The sequence below is a fragment of the Hippopotamus amphibius genome, chromosome 16, assembly GCF_030028045.1.
Source record: "Hippopotamus amphibius kiboko isolate mHipAmp2 chromosome 16, mHipAmp2.hap2, whole genome shotgun sequence".
Taxonomy (NCBI): Eukaryota; Metazoa; Chordata; class Mammalia; order Artiodactyla; family Hippopotamidae; genus Hippopotamus; species Hippopotamus amphibius.
The window spans coordinates 18,613,323-18,630,375 of record NC_080201.1 but is presented as its reverse complement, the minus strand read 5'-3'; the positions used below and the strand labels follow the sequence as shown (position 1 = coordinate 18,630,375).

General features: G+C 45.8%; 1 protein-coding gene across 1 annotated transcript in view; it reads right to left on the bottom strand.

Moving 5' to 3' along the window:
- The window catches only part of RANBP10 (RAN binding protein 10), a 72,577-nt gene extending 55,844 nt beyond the window's left edge, over positions 1-16,733 (bottom strand). Inside the window, exons 1-2 of the mRNA XM_057711663.1 lie at positions 16,474-16,733; positions 15,575-15,686 (exon numbers count right to left, since the gene is read on the bottom strand). Coding sequence (XP_057567646.1) covers positions 15,575-15,686; positions 16,474-16,708 — 347 coding nt within the window. The 5' untranslated portion in view covers positions 16,709-16,733. The remainder of the gene's footprint in view (positions 1-15,574; positions 15,687-16,473) is intronic.
- Between the last annotated feature and the right edge of the window lie 320 nt (positions 16,734-17,053).

The following is a 17,053-nucleotide window of genomic DNA, read 5'->3' as shown; positions in this document are numbered from 1 at the left end:
AAGGGTCTCACTCCCCAAGCCGGTGACTGGAATAGACAGAGCTTAGTTCCCCACATTTCATGTCTTCACTAGGGCTTTCTTTTCAAGTAGCAGAATATATCTGAGGAGCTTGGGGGAAAAGTTATTTACCACATAAAACGACTGAAAGTAAGGTAAACCCACCTGATTTACTCCTTTCTTCTAATATGGTAGCAAAATGGAGAACAGCATTTATTGGAGAGGTGAGACAGCCAGTAAGTACAGAGGAACAACAGACAAGCTCTCATGGCAGGGAGACCATGAGTCAGCCCCCACCTTCTGTCTCTACCCTTCACCGCAAAAACCTCAACTCGAGCTAGAAGAGTGACTCTGTCCGGCTCCAGAGAGAAGAGGGCAGCAAGTGGCCCTCCTTGGGCCAAACTGGGGCGGGAACCACCAGAGAGCAGGACACAGGAGCAGCAGCGGCAGTGGTGGCCCTTGCTGACCACACAGCCAGGTCCACCCTGAGGCAGCAGGTGCAAACAGGGGCCCTGGAAAATGACTGGCCTTAAGAATGGACTGGTGGTTTCTGGGATCAGTGCTGCCCTCCACCCACCTCTGTTGACTCTCCCACAAAAGCAACAGTCCGCTGAAACCACTGCAGTCACGCGGAGAGTTGTGAGCACATTCCAGTCAGCTTAGATTCTTCTTTCTTCTCTTTAGTTTTCCAGATTTTCTACAATTAACATAAGTTACTTCGATAGTCATAGAAAAATCATTTTCAAGAGCCAGCTGATGGCTGCATACTGAGGAGGTTGCTGGCTCTCACCTACGTTGAGGGCAACATTTCAATGCCAGAGACACAATGGAGGACTTGGTCTTCATGGTCAGCTCCTCAGTATACTCACTTGCCTGAGCCTTGACAGGAGGGCAGAAGCTGCATCAGAAGAGCACATCTTCACAAACAGAAACCTTTTGACCAAGAAATGGTCAAAATCCATGCTCAGCAGAGGAGCTGGGGCTCCTGGTGCATCTGCAACCCAGAGCACACCCTCAGCAGACCCCGCTGAAGTGACACAGCCTCAGCACAGCTCTAACTGACTGGAGATTCTTCTGTGACCCAGGAAGGCCTGGGGGTGGACAGAGTACGGGACCTTAGAAAGCAGGCCGCTGGACTCTCACACCCTCCGGAGATGTACAACAAGGCCTGGCAGGAAGAGACTACCCCTTTGTTGTAATCCCCCACCCCGGTCTTAAGAGATAGCTTGGAGCGCTCCACGCAAGGAAACTCTTTGGCAACAAGTCCCTTCCTGCCTCCTGAAAAGAAGCACCTGAAGAGTCTTAAAGTGATAGGGATACTTTGCAGCAAAGCACCAGAGACAACACCCCAGACTTTGAAGCCTGGTCTTAGACACTCCAGCTTAACTCAGGACTGTGAGTCTTGGATTTCACCCCACATCTCAGGTTCCTTATCAGAAGAGAGGTTGGACTAAAGGGCTCCCAAGCTACTTCCTAACTCTGACCTAGAGACTTCAGTTCTTGGCAGAATAATGTCTGGGTACTGTTGCAAATGTGCTGTACCCAGATGCAAGCCCAAGATGGGGTAGACCCTGGAACAGTAATCAAAAAGCCATCAAGAAAACATCAAAAGAAAAGGAAATTATACATCAATATACCTTCTTAATAGAGATGCACAAATCATCAACAAAACTATAGCAAATCAAATTCAACAACATTAAAAGGATTAATACTACAACCAAGTGGGATTTATGCCAGGAAGTCAAGGGCAATTTAACATAAGAAAAGCAATCAATATAATAAACCATATTAACAGAACAAAGGAAGAAAAACTACATGATCATCTCAATTGACAGAAAAAGCATCTGAAAAATCCAAAGCCCCTTCATGATAAAAAACGCTCAGAAAACTAGGAACAAAAGGGAACTTCCTCAACATGATAAAGGGCATTTAGGAAAAACCCACAGCCAACATACCCAATGGTGAAAGACTGAAAGCTCTTACCCTAAGATGAGGAAAAGGACAAGGATGTCCACCTTTCACCACTGCTATTCAACACTGTATGGGAAGTTTTACTCAGAGTGATTAGACAAGAAAAAGAAATAAAAGGCATAAAAATCAGAAAAGAATAAGTAAAACTATCTTCTCTATTTTCAGATGACATGATCCTATATATAGAAAATCCTACATATAGAAAATCCTATACATAGAAAATCCCAAATAATACATAGAAAATCCCAAATAATACACAGAAAGCTTACTAGAGCTAATAAACTAGCTAATAAAAAACAAAGTCACAGGACACAAAAGCAACACACAAAAAGCAGTTGTGTTTCTATATACTAACACTGAACAACTGAAGGATAAAATTAAGAAAACAATTCCATTTACAATAGCATCAAAAAAATTTTAAAAAGGACTTCCTAGGTGGTACAGTGGTTAAGAAGCCACCTGCCAATGCAGGGGACACAGGTTCAACCCCTGCTCCAGGAAAATCCCACATGCCATGGAGCAACTAAGCCCGTGAGCCACAACTACTGAGCCTGCGCTCTAGAGCCCACAAGCCACAACTACTGAATCCAAGTGCCACAAATACTGAAGCCCGCACCCAGAGCCCATGCTCTGCAACAAGAGAAGCCACCGCAATGAGGAGCCAGTGCACCACAATGAAGAGTAGCCCCTGCTTGCAGCAACTACAGAAAGTCCGTGTACAGCAACGAAGACCCAACGCAGCCAATAAATAAATAAATAAAATTTTTTTTAATTAAAAAAAAAAACCCTTAGGAATAAATTTAACCAAGGAAGTGAACAGTTTGTACACAAAAAATTATAAAACATTGCTAAAAGAAATAAAAGAAGACAAAAATAAATGTAAAGACATCCTGTGTTCATGACTGGAAGGCTTATTATTAAGATGGAGAGTATTGTTAATATGCTCTAAATTGATCTACAGATTCAACACAATCCCTACCAAAATTCCAACAGTCTTTTTTGTAGAAATGGAAAAGCCAATCCTCAAAATCCATATGGACTTGCAAGGGACCCCAGTAGCTACAACAATCTTGAAGAAAGAACAAAGTTAAAGGATTCATACTTCCCGATTTCAAAACTTACTACAAAACTACAGTAATCAAAACAGTGTGGTACTGGCATAGGCAGACATATAGACTAGTGGAATAGAATTGAAAGTCCAAAAATAAGTTTATACAGCTGAATTACTTTCAACAAGGGTGCTAAGTCAATTCAATGGGGAAAGAACAGTCTCTTCAACAATTAGTGCTGAGACAACTGGATTCCTACATCATACTTTATATAAAAATTAATTCATAATGGATCAATGATCTTAATATAAGAGCTAAAACCATAAAACTTTTAGAAGAAAACACAGGGGAAGAAAAAGAAATAAAAGGAATCCAAATTCACAGATGACATGAAAATCCTAAAGATGCCACCAGAAAACTACTTGAGCTAATCAATGAATTTGGTAAAGTTGCAGGATACAAAATTAACACACAGAAATCTCTTGCATTTCTATACACTAACAATGAAAGATCAGAAAGAGAAATTAAGGAAACAATCCCATTCACCACTGCAACAGAAAGAATAAAATACCTAGGAATAAACCTAACCAAGGAGATAAAAAACCTGTACTCAGAAAACTATAAGACACTAATGAAAGAAATCAAAGACAACACAAACAGATGTAGAGATATACCATGTTCTTGGATTGGAAGAATCAACATTGTGAAAATGACTATAATACCCAAAGCAATTTACAGATTCAATGCAATCCCTATCAAATTACCAATGGCATTTTTCACAGAACTAGAACAAGAAATTGTATGATTTGTATGGAAACGCAAAAGACCTCGAATAGCCAAAGCAATCTTGAGAAGGAAAGATGGAGCTAGAGGAATCAGGCTCCCTGACTTCAAATTATACTACAAGGCTACAGTGATCAAGACAGTATGGTACTGGCACAAACACAGAAATATAGATCAATGGAACAGGATAGAAAGCCCAGAGATAAACTATGGTCAACTAATCTATGACAAAGGAGGCAAGGATATACAATGGAGCAAAGGCAGCCTCTTCACTAAGTGGTGCTGGGAAAACTGGACAGCTACATGTAAAAGAATGAAATTAGAACACTCCCTAACATCATACACAAAAATAAACTCAAAATGGATTAAAAGCTCAATGTAAATTAAAAAAAAAAAAAAAAAAAAAAGCTCAATGTAAGGCCAGACACTATAAAACTCCTAGAGGAAAACATAGGCAGAACACTCCTCGACATAAATCACAGTGAGATCTTTTTTGATCCACCCCCTAGAGTAATGGAAATAAAAACAAAAATAAACAAGTGGGACCTAATGAAACTTCAAAGCTTCTGCACAGCAAAGGAAACTATAAGCAAGACGAAAAGACAGCCCTCAGAATGGGAGAAAATATTTGCAAACGAATCAACAGACAAAGGATTAATCTCTGAAATATATAAACAGTTCACCCAACTCAATATCAAAAAAAACAAACAACCCAATCAAAAAATGGGCAGAAGACCTAAATAGGCATTTCTACACAGAAGACATACAGATGGCCAAGAGGCACATGAAAAGCTGCTCAACATCACTAATTATTAGAGAAATGCAAATCAAAACTACAATGAGGTATCACCTCACACTAGTGAGAATGGGGCATCATCAGAAAATCTACAAACAGTAAATGCTGGAGAGGGTATGGAGAAAAGGGAATGCTCTTGCATTGTTGGTGGGAATGTAAATTGATACAGCCACTATGGAGAACAGTATGGAAGTTCCTTGCAAAACTAAAAATAGTTACCATGTGACCCAGCAATCCCACTGCTGGGCATATACCCAGAGAATACCATAATTCAAAAAGACACATGCACTCCAATGTTCATTGCAGCACTATTTAAAATAGCCAGGACATGGAAGCAACCTAAATGTCCATCAACAGATGAATGGATAAAAAAGATGTGGTACATAGATATAATGGAATATTATCCAGCTGTAAAGAGGAATGAAACTGGGACATTTATAGCGACATGGATGGACCTAGAGACTGTCATAGAGAGTGAAGTGAGTCAGAAAGAGAAAAGCAAATGTCGTATATTAACACATATATGCAGACTATAGAAAAATGGTACAAATCAACCAGTTTGCAAGGCAGAAATAGAGACACAGATGTAGAGAACAAACATATGGACACCAAGAGGGGAAAGCGGGGAGGGTTGGGGGGAATGAATTGGGAGATTGGGATACCAAATTGCACACTCTAAATATATGCAGTTTATTGTCTGTTAACTGTATCTCAGTAAAAGTTCTTAAAAAAAAAAAAAGAAAACATAGGGGGAAAGGTTCATGACATTGGTTTAGGCAATGAATTTTTAGATATGACACCAAAAGCATGAGCACCAAAAGAAAAAAATAGATGAACTGGACTTCATCGAAATTAAAACTTTTAGGGGCTTTCCTGGTGGCACCGTGGTTAAGAATCAGCCTGCCAATACAGCGGACATGTGTTCGAGCCCTGTTCCAGGAAGATCCCACATGCCATGGAGCAACTAAGCCCATGTGCCAAACTATTGAGCCCATGTGCCACAACTGCAGAAGCCCACACGCCTAGAACCTGTGCTCCGCAACAAGAGAAGCCACCGCAATGAGAAGCCCACGCACCACAACGAAGAGTAGCCCACCACAACTAGAGAACGCCCATGCGCAGCAACGAAGACACAATGCAGCCAATACATAAATAAATACATTTATAAAAAAAAATTAAAACTTTTATGCATCAAAGGTCATTATGAAGAAAGTGAAAAGAGGGAATTCCCTGTCAGTACAGTGGTTAGGACTCTGCACTTCCACTGCAGGTGGCACAAGTTTGAGCCCTGTTGGGAAACTAAGATCCCACAAGCTGTGCAGCAAGGCAAAAAAAAAAAAAAAAAAAGTGAAAAGACAACTTAAAGAATGGGAGAAAATATTTCCAAATAATATATCTTATAAGGATCAAATATTCAAAATATATACAAAATTCCTACAACTCAACAAGAAAAAGACAAAAACTCACTTATAAAAGAGCTAAAGGGGACTTCCTGGGTGGCGCAGTGGATAGGAATCCACCTGCCAATGCAGGGGACATGGGTTCGATCCCTGCCCCAGGGAGATACCACATGCCGCGGAGCAACTAAGCCTGTGTGTCACAACTACTGAGCCTGTGCTCTAGGGCCCATGAGCCACAACTATTGAGCCCACGTGCTGCAACTGCTGAGGCTCATGCGCCTAGAGTCCGTGCTGCACAACGGGAGAGGCCACTGTAATGAGAAGCCTGCACACTGCAACAAAGAGTAGCCCCCGCTCACCTCAACTAGAGAAATCCCGTGTGCAGCAATGAAGACCCAATGCAGCCAATAAATAAATAAATAATAAAAAAATAAAATAAAAGAGCTAAAGGACTTGAATAGATATTTCTCCAAAGAAGGCATAAAAATGGGCAAAAAATACATGAAAAGATGCTAAACTAGTCATTAGGAACTGCAAATCAAAACCAAAATGAGATACTAACTCTCACCTAGGATGGGGAAGAAAGGGAAAAAGGAAGGGAGGGAGGCAGGAAAGGAAGAAGGAAATAAGTTGTTGGTGAGGATGTAGAGAAATTAGAAACTTCACACATTGCTGGTGGGATATAAAATTGTATAGCCGCTGTGGAAAACAGTTTGGTGATTCCTCAAAAAAGTTAAACACAGAACAACAAGCAATTCTCTTTTTTTTTTGGCTGCAGCGTGGCTTGCAGGATCCTAGTTCCCCGACCAGGGACTGAACCGGGGCCCCTGCAGTGGAAGTGCAGAACCCCAACCACTGGACCACCAGGGAATTTCAATCAAGCAATTCTTTCTTTCTTTCTTTAATTATTTAATTTATTGGCTGCGTTGGGTCTTCTTGCTGTGTGTGGGCTTTCTCTAATTTCAGCAAGCAGGGGCTACTTTTCGTTCAGGTGCACAGGCTTTCCTCGCTGCAGTGGCTTCTCTTGTTGCAAAGCACAGGCTCTAGAGCACAGGCTCAGTAGTTGTGGTGCACAGGCTTAGTTGCTCCGCAGCACATGGAATCTTCCCGGAGCAGGGCTCGAACCCATGCCCCCTGCACTGGCAGGCGGATTTTTAACCACTGTACCACCAGGGAAGCCCCCAATCAAGCAACTCTTAAGTGTACACTCAAAAGCACTGAAAAGATGGACTCAGATACTTGTATGCCAATGTTCATTACACCATTATTCACAACAGTCAAAAGATGTCCCATCTTTGGGACAAGTGTCCATCAACAGATGAACAGATAAACAAAATGTGGTAAATACATACAGCCATAAAAAGGAATAAGGTTCTGACACAGGTCACAACATAAACTTTGAAAACACTATGCTAAATGAAATAAACCAGACATAAAAAGACAAATGTTATATGATTCTACTTATATGAAATATCTAGAATAGGCAAATTCGTAGAGACAGAAAGTAGATCAGAGGTTACCAGGGGCTGGGAGGAGGCGGGAATGGGGAGTTATTGCTTAATAGGTACAGAGTTTCTGTTTGGAATGATGAAAAAGTTTTGGAAAACAGTAGTGATAGTTGCACAAGATTGTGAATGTAATTAACACCACTGAATTATACACTTAAAAATGGTTAAAATGGCATGTTTTATGTTTAAATTATTTTACCATACACACACACAAAGCATCACCAAAAACACCCCTGTGGCCCTGCACGTCAGCATTAGCCTCATCTGGCTTTTCCCGATGAGACAAGTAGGACTTGGCACAGAACTCAGGGGAAAGCATCAGAGTATCCTGGCCTCGTGTCAGGGCCAGAAGAAAGAAGTCCCTCGCCATAAGCACACAGCAGATGACAAGAGTGAAGAACACGGACCTAGCTCTTTTTACTTTTTAACAATCTCTCCTTAGAAGGAAGGTGGATTCTATGAGTTGACAAGCCCATAGACACTTCTAACAAATGTTGCATAAGACATATGAACCAATGACTATGGGACCTGAACTTTTTCTTTTTTTTTTTTTTTTGTCCCTCGCCAGGCCGCAAGGCTTGCAGGATCTTAGTTTCCCAACCAGGGATCCAAACTGGGCCCCAGCAGTGAAAGTGCCGAGTCCTAACCACTGGACCGCCAGGGAATTCCATGAACATTTTTAATTTAAGCTCCATTAACTGAATGCCTCCAGGCCCACAAAGCTCTGGTAGGATGTGACAAAGAGGAGAGAAGAGACAAGCGCCTCAGCGCCAGGGCTGAGATGGCTCTTGGAGGCTGGAGGAAGGTAAGCCTCTGCTGCCAAGCCTCTCAGGTCAAAGGGCCAGTCACCACTGCCCCTGAACCCTGCCTCAGACCTCCAAGGAGCTACTGGAATCTCACTGGACAGCTTCACCTTGACATCTAACATCTAAGCCACAGCTCAGAAGGCTGGCAATCTTGGTCCTATCAGAAGCTGCCCCAGATAAAAAATCAACAGCCTCCACAACAGAGGGGATTTCTGGGGTCGTGGTGACAAAATGGTCCCTGGGACACATTTTAGGAAAAACACCAACTGACATTTAGGTCTGAAATGAGGGCTAATATTTGATGCTGGGGATTTTATTTCCTGTTCTGATGGGCCTGCTTAAAGCCACGGTCCATCACGACACTGGCTACTGTGTACAAGCTCTTCTTTCAGCAACCACACCCCCACCCTGCCCCTCTGCCAAGCAGCCACCCAGTCACCCACTGAGCCCAACTCCGTGCAGGCCCCTCCACTGAGAGGAGGGGTATTACAGAGATGAATGGACCCAAGCCAGTACCATCCAAGAAAGAACAAGCCTGAAGGCAAAGGCGACATGAAACAGGATATGCCTGCAGGGAGGAGAGTTGTTCTGAATGTGCCTCAGGAGACCCTAATGCATCCACTACCACCAGCACCATCAAGACACCCAGAGAGCCCACAAGACAGGAAGGGGCAGAACTGCCCCTGTGGGTGGCCCTAGGCACGTTATTCACAACCCTGCATTCTGGCTCCTTCCCTCAAGAATCTCTTGGGAAACTGAAATACCAAGCCTTGAATTTCCAGAGTTTATCACATTCCAAAACCAAATATACTGCCCTTAATTAGAGGGTATAGCCAATTGGCACCTCACCTTAATGTGAGAGGGTCCCCACCAGACCCCACATCCCATAAGCTCTGGACCCTAACCTCTCTGGCCCTGTGTAATTATAAAGCTGGAGCAGAGCTGAGTGTGGCCTTACCCTTAGCTCTCTTGTTACAGGTGTTCATCCAGAAACCAGCCTTGAGTTTGCTGGTTTGTAACTTAGCATCTTTCATTATTCTCAGCACAGACTCTTATTCAAGTAACCTACCATTACATGGAAACTAAGTCCTAATGATTTTGAAAGTATCAAATTCTGTGTAATAAACCCCTTCTTGCTTAAAACATCTAGAATCGTTTCTGTTTTCTACACTAATCTCAAATGATACAACATACGTAATGGTAATAACCTGCATTTGTTTAAACTTGCATCTCTCTGTCCCCTCTGCTATTGATATTTTTAAAATGTACACTGTGTCAGGTGTTGCAAGAGCCAATGTATTCCTTTACTGTTTAAAAAAAAATTGTAAGTAAAATAGAAATACATTTTGGTTTAAAGAAAAAAAGGCAAGCCAAATATAACTACCGATAAACTCCTGGCACAACAGTTCACATTAAAAGAGAGCATTCTATAAAATAGCCCATGCCAATTTCAGACACATGGCTTTGTAAACCAGGTTACAACCAACTCTACTCAGCAAACCATCCCCTCTACTTCTTTCCCCTTGGTTCAGCTCTGCCTTGGCAATATCCTCTAGGAGAGACAAGCTGAGCCCTTGGACCATCTGGACACAGCTGCCCTTCTCCTCTCTCCACCTCTTCTCATCTTAAATCATCTCTGCCCTAAGGAACAGTAGGTTTTGTCTCATGATGAAACTCTGACCAAAAGATAGCAGCTGCCTGGTGCACTGTGCAGTGAAAAAACATCTGAGGCTCTGTCTGGACAAGAAAGAGTAGTGCTATCAATCCGTAACATTTGCCATGGAAGTTGAGTGGACACTGCAAGTATTTGAGCTCTGACATTTGTCCATAACCTAAACTTCCCTGAATCCCAGGCCATCTCTAAGGTCCAAGAAGTAGGATAGGAAGAGAGCATACGAGGAATGCAAAGACTTACCCCTCCTCCACTTCCTTACACAGTCCAGAGCATCTTTTATGGCCCCTTCATGGCAGGAGGCTGGGCCCTGTTCCAGCACCAAGTCCCCTTGCCTCATTCCTAGCAATAGCTGCAACCTCACATTTCAATTACAACAAAACACCAAGGGTTCCAGAGCTAGAAAGACATTTTATGTGGATTTTAAATAAAATTTCTAGGGAGCACAGGAACATCCTTGCACTTAGACATGGTGTTATCCACCCCTCTCCTAGTGATCAGACCCTTCCTTCTAACTGACCTCTGACCACCCACTCTGGGGCCCTTGATTCCTTCCCAGTGGTCCCAGAATAGGATGGCACATGGTGCCTGCCATGCAGAGCTGCTAAGACCATCCTCCTGTGCTCCACTCCGATGAGCTCCTGCTTCCCCTCCAACAGGGAATCTCCCTTATGTGGTGATGCATCTAAGGAAAAGACCAGTGGTTAGGACTCTGCACTCCACTGCAGGGAGCCCGGGTTCAATCCCTGGCCAGGGAACTAAGATCCTGCAAGCTGCGTGGTGTGGCCAAAAAAAAAAAAAAAAAAAAAAGGAAAGACTAAACATTCCCAAGAACAAAAAATAATGGGGGGGGGGGGGGGGCGGGGGGGCGGGGGGCGGTGGTAGGCATGAAGTGAATTTTAGGAATTTCTCTAGAGGCTGATCCTTGACCAGGGAAGCCCCCAGTTGTGAAGAAAGAAGCCACACTCCTCACTCAGCTCACAGTTGGAGCCTGAGTGGTGACATACAGTGGGCAGGGAGGTCTCAGGGAAGCCCAGATGTGCTCAGGGCAGGAACAGGTCTTACCAGAAAAGTGGACACCATGTGGACTCCAGTCCTCTCACTCTAAGCCAGAGCTGTACCTCAGTACACCCACCCAACTAGACCTGAGCTTTAACCTCCAACACAGGTGAGCAATACAACCAGAGCCCCAGTACACCATGTCTCCAGAAACAGTGTAATGTGTTACTAGGGAGAGATGCAGCCCAAAGCTCAGCATCTGCCCACGAGGCCATCAGCACTGGGGGGATGTCAGCAAGGACAGCACACAACCACTGTTTGTACCTGCTGTGGACAAAGACAGCACCTACTTCTCAGGGCTGGCAGGACAAGGCCTTTCCCAGGTCCACATACGAGCACCAAATTTCTCAACAGCACTGTACAATGCACAGAGGGGGGTCCCAGGGTGAGGGGCCAGCTACAGGCTATCTCTAGGCTGAAGGGCCTGCGCTCAAGTGGCTCTCCAAGCCAGAAACATGGCAGGTGAGATCTTAATTGGGTGAGTGGGGTGAGTGGATCTCTGAGTCTCAAAAAAAAAAAAAAAGCCAGAATACCAGGGAATACCAGCACATACCTCTGCATCCCATCATACAGGAGAAAAGCCAGCCAAGAGAGATAAAAGACAACTGCTGTAGGAAAGCCATGCCCAGAGTCAAGGACCTAAAGTCACTGGCCCACATTGGAGAGGGATCTCAGTCAGAGGGGTCTGGCTGAACCAGACCAGCAAGAGTCTCTTCTTCCCTATCCACTCTCAAAAGTGCAGGCAGATCCAAAGTCCTCATATATTGTTGCCGCCCTCAGGATAAGCCCAAGCTCTCTGGCCAAAGCACATAAGGTATTTCTGACCTGGCTGGCCCCTGCCTACCTCATCCTCCGTGTTCCAGATCTCTTGATGCACTATTCCTTTTGTCTTAGAGCACTGCTTGTCACTTTGTTCATCCGGAATCCTCCAACCTATCCTTCCAGATTCAGCATCATCACCTCTCCTATTAAGCTTTCCCCAAAATCTCAGGTACAGGAGGAAGTCCAACCTCTGGACCACTCCTGGGTATAGAACACACCATGGATGGGCCTTTTCTATACCACTCTATGAGGTCATGTGCACAGGCATATCTGCCTCCTCTCTAGATAGGCCTCAGGCCTGTGCTCCTGGGGCCCAGGCCTGAGACTGGGACAAAACAATGGGTGTCTCGTTGTGATGTGGAGAATTAACGGATGAGCACACTGCTGCCTGGCCAAAGAAAGTCGGCTGCAAGTGCAAGGAAAGACAGGCTGGCTGTGGCCAGAGGGCCACAGGGCCTAGGCCTGGGCACCAGCTGCAGAGGAGCCCCCCACCCCCACCCCAGCAACTCCATCCAGTGCTCTAGCCCCGGCTTGCTGTTCTCGGGTAGAGCCACTCATCACATGTCAGGAGGCCGCCGCTGCTGCTGGGATGATGTTACAGTCTATTTTGAGGGTCACACTGGAGCATCTGTCAGCCTGGCCAGCCACACCCTCCATGTGTCATCACTAAGAGCTGGAGACACCCAAAGGTCCATGAACTCCGCCTGAGCATATCATTTCCCCAGGGACCCTGAGTTTCAGGGCCTATTTGGCTTCCTAACAAAATCAACCCAGATGCCCTTATCTCCTGGCACCAGTGGCAGGGCTCTGATGTCTCCTCGCCCCACCAGATCTGCTCCTGGGGTTCTCAGCTCTGGTGACTCGGCAAAATGCAGCTGAAGTCCATGAGGCTGAGCCTCGCTCTTAGCTCAAACATAACCCTTCCAAACATAACCCAGCTCTCCTTTATATCTGAGGAGTGCCCAGAAAGCCCAGCACCCAGATGTCAAGGCAGTTACCAACGAGGCCCAACAGGTCTCACCTGCTGAGAAACTCCTACTCATCCCTCAAAACCATGCCTAGGGCTCTGCCTCCTCTCACAGAGAGCCTTTCAGTGGACGCTCTACTAAGCAGGCCAGAAGCTCTCTGAGGACAAGGTTGGTCTGTGCAGGCTTTATTGTTGTTCTCCCTGTACCTAGCATGCACCTGACACACAGTAGGTGTGAATCAATATAACCCTTGAAATGAAATCTTTCTAATTAGACAAGCTTAGTGTGTTCTTCTACAAACAACATCGTCAGAACAAAGGCCTTTCTGGAAAACAATGACACTGACAACTGGGTTCATAAACACCTTTTACAAAGGAGGCCTGTACTCAAATCTACAGAAAAACAAGTTTACAGATTCAGTGGGATGGTAAGTCAGTCAGGCTCAGTCCAGAGCACACCACACTTCTCTGGCCCCACTCAGCACCTTTCAGCTCTGTTCCCTAAGAACACTGTGATCCCCTAAGAATCCAACTAGACATCCTTCACTCTACTCAGGGAAGGAATGCAACAGGGAAAGGCAGCAGCAGCGAGGACACACGTGTCTGGGATCAGGTGAGGGTATCTGACAAGTTAGGCTACTCCACTGCACACCCTAAGCCCTGCAGCCAGGGCAGGTCACCAAACATCCCAGAGGCTCAGGGCTCACCCGCAAAACAGGTACATCATCATCTGCTACAGGCCACTTTGCAGAGATGCCGTGAGGATGGAACTAGATGATGCAGGAAAGCTACATAACCGGTTAACATCTGGGTCATGGACCAAACCTGGCTGAGAAACACACCTCCAACACTGACAGGAAACAGGAAACAAGCTGATCACTGTCTACCCTGGAACTGCCCTTGGCGTTCTGAAAACCACACCTGGCCAATGTGGCTATATTCCTAGCCATGAGAAGGCTTTCAGGGATTCCACAAAGAGGCCATAGGGGGCATTCCTACACTTTTCCTTCTGGCAGTGGTCAACTGAAGCAGGACACCACAAGCATACATGACCTGGGACCTTTCTAAAATTGAGGTTTCCAGGTCAGCTTAACAGCTATATTTACCTCATCTAAAAATGCTGGGGAAGTTGGGAGAAGATACTCAACTTCCTTTGGATTTGCAGGCAACACCTACAGTAAGGCAATCTAACAAGATATGGGGCCTTTTCCAGCAAGATCCACTAATAACTGAAATGTCAGAAGCCAGATGAAGGAACCCAGGTCTCTACATTTAAACATTCCCCTTCTGAAAAACTGTTCTTTTACTAGCTCAGCTGTTATCCATGATTAAGGACTCTAGAGAAAATAATCCATTTTCCCCCCTACAAGTTTAGGAAATGCCCCTCCGTTTCTTTAGCAATATGAGACTGCAGCACCAACATTTCAGTCTATACTGTAACTATTTTTGCAGTGTTTGTTTTAAGAGGCACTCTCATTCACACTAGTTCAAGCACATTAAATATATGTGCTTTTATCAGATGGTGGAAAGGGAAAATAGAAGATTTAAAGCCCTCCAATAATATAAACTTCCTACCTGTAAATGCACTGTATGGGGATGAAAGTAAAAGATGCCATAGCTTGAAACGATCAGAATTTCGGAATCATAGAATTCTGGGATTAAAGGTAGTTTAGATGCTGGTCTAGCTCCCCACAGTAGAGACAAGGAGATCAAAGCCTCATGACCTACCCACAACCACAGAGCCCTCCCAGGCATAGATGTTACAACTTCACTGAGGAAGCAGGCAAAGCTCCAACTCCAGCAGTTTTGCCCTCGGCATAGCCCCTTGGCCAGACATTTTGCATGTAGCACAAGGGGGAGAGTCCCTAGGAGAGAGGAAGTATTTTGAATGCTCAAGACCACATATCAAGGTTGAAATGAAGGTCACTAGTGGGGTTGGCAAACTACCCACACCAGACCTAAGGTCTGATGAGGAAAACCTTTCCAAGGCAGCTGAAATCATGTTATTTCATAACTTAAACACCTGCTTTGTGACAATCGCCAGAAAAAAAGGGAGACTAGGAAAAGAAAAGGAAGAAAAATGAAAAATTTCCCCTGATTTCCGGTATCTGCTTAGGTCACCCTAAAATAGGGAGCCTCCCTAATGCTGACTTTAATGAGGACCTTCCTAAAGCTGGTCCAACTGGTGTTCAAGTCCCTGGATTGAAAAACAAGTTTATGAGTAGCAAGGTCACCTGATTCTGACCATGTGCATGCTGTTTACCCTAAGATGACAGGCCAGTGGCTGCCACAGCTTTGATGAATGCTGCAAAGATTCTACTATCCCTTTGAAGTCTGCAGGGGTCTCTACATGACTAAATGCCATAAAAAGGAACCTTGAATACAGCAAGAGTGTGACAGGAGTGAAGTCACAAACACCACACAACAGTGGGGGAACTCCATTCTGGATGCTGAATTGTTCATGTAAACTTGTTACTTGCTTTCCTGTGAGGTATCTCATTACATGATCAGTAAAGAGAAGCCCCTCCTCTACAAACTGTACCTATTTTCCATCAAAAGCTGCTGCTTAGACCTGGCCATGCCCACAGCCAGGTAGCAGAGGCAACCACTATTCAACCCTTTGCAGCCCAGACCCATGCAGCTCTGCAGCTCACACCAGTCACAAGTGTCAACCAGGAGACCTCAAACTGACGATAGGGAAGAGCTCTGTGTTGGGAGAAAGAAAGCACTCAGGAAGGGCTTACCCATCTCTTCCTTTGCTGACAATCTTCACCTCAAAGTAATAAATGCCACAGGCAGCAGGTATGGGGTGGGTGGCACGCACAGAGGCTGCATCTTTGTGATTTTTGCCATGACCTAATAGAAGAGGGCAAGGAATAAATTTCAGCAGAAGGAAATGCAAATGGAAGCCTCATTCTTCTCTGCTCCATGGCAACTTCACCCCTCCATGGCCAGGGGAAGCCCTTGCATAGTCCAAGGAATAATTAGACAACAACTGAGCAAACACATAAACCTCCCACCTTTGGCTCACCTCCTCCTGAGAACAGCAGCCCTTCCTGAGACACTGTCTGCCATACAAACCACAGAAGGGTACATGAAATGTGGGTGCATATGTGAGAGATTCCCTAGTGCTGCTGGCAGTCTCTCCAGGATACAGGCAGCCCACTTGGAAGACTAGGGGAGGAAGAGGCAGCCCTGGAAGATGCCCCCACAACTTTAGCACAGAACCCTAGGCCTTGTCTGGGATGTCTGGCAGGTGAGCAAGCTCATGGGCTTCTGGCTAATGGAGGAGATGTGACCACCCCTTTCTTCAGACACTTCTGAAACTAAGCAGTGGTGAAGAGCCCAGCTGGAGTTGGAGCCTCCCCAGGACAAGGAGGAAAACCCTGGGAAGAATTTCCAGCCCAGCACTGGGTTTGGACACCTGTTGCGGTTCTCCTGACATCGGATGTTTCAGGGCAGAGCAGACTAGGCAGTCAATCCTTGGCCTGGTCAGCCCCACCACCCTAGACACCCCGCAAGAGCTAAGGCCGAACCCGGAGCACTCGAGCTGGGGAAGGGACGCGATGGAGCACGGGCTGGGCAGCACACCCACCCCGCAGATTCTCTGGCCTTTTCCCTCTGCGGCCAAACTGGCCAATACCTTTGTAGTGAACGCGGAGGTTGCCCTGGGAGAGGCCGATGTAGTTGTACTTGTCCTTGGGGCTCCAGGAGCGCGGCAGCGGAGTCTCGTGCTGGTTGACCGCGGGATACAGGCGCTGCAGGCGCCGGCTCAGTTCCTGCTCCCCTGGGGACGGCAGCCCGCACCCAGTGCCCCCGCCGGAGGAATCTCCAACCTGCAGGCTCCCAGCTCCCAGGTCCGCCGTCGCCGCCGCCATCTTGGAGGGAGCTGCTATTGTGTCACTGGGGGCGTGGAAGAGCGGGACCAGATCCGCCCCGCTCAGCCAATGGCCGGCGAGCCAACCTGGGCAGCAGGGAAACCGAGTCCGAGTCCCGCACCTCGCTTTGGACACCGCCACGCCTTGCCACATTTCGGACATCATTTCCCATAATGCAGAGCCCTCCAGGGGCGGGCCAGCTCGGGCTGGTAAGGATCTCTGGGAGATGTAGTACGAACTTGCTCAGCCATAAGCCTGCTTGGCTGAGACACTGGGACACCAAAAACTACAGTTCCCGCTGGCAACGCGGCTCCGGCCTCTCAGTTCACCTCCCTCCCCCATGGC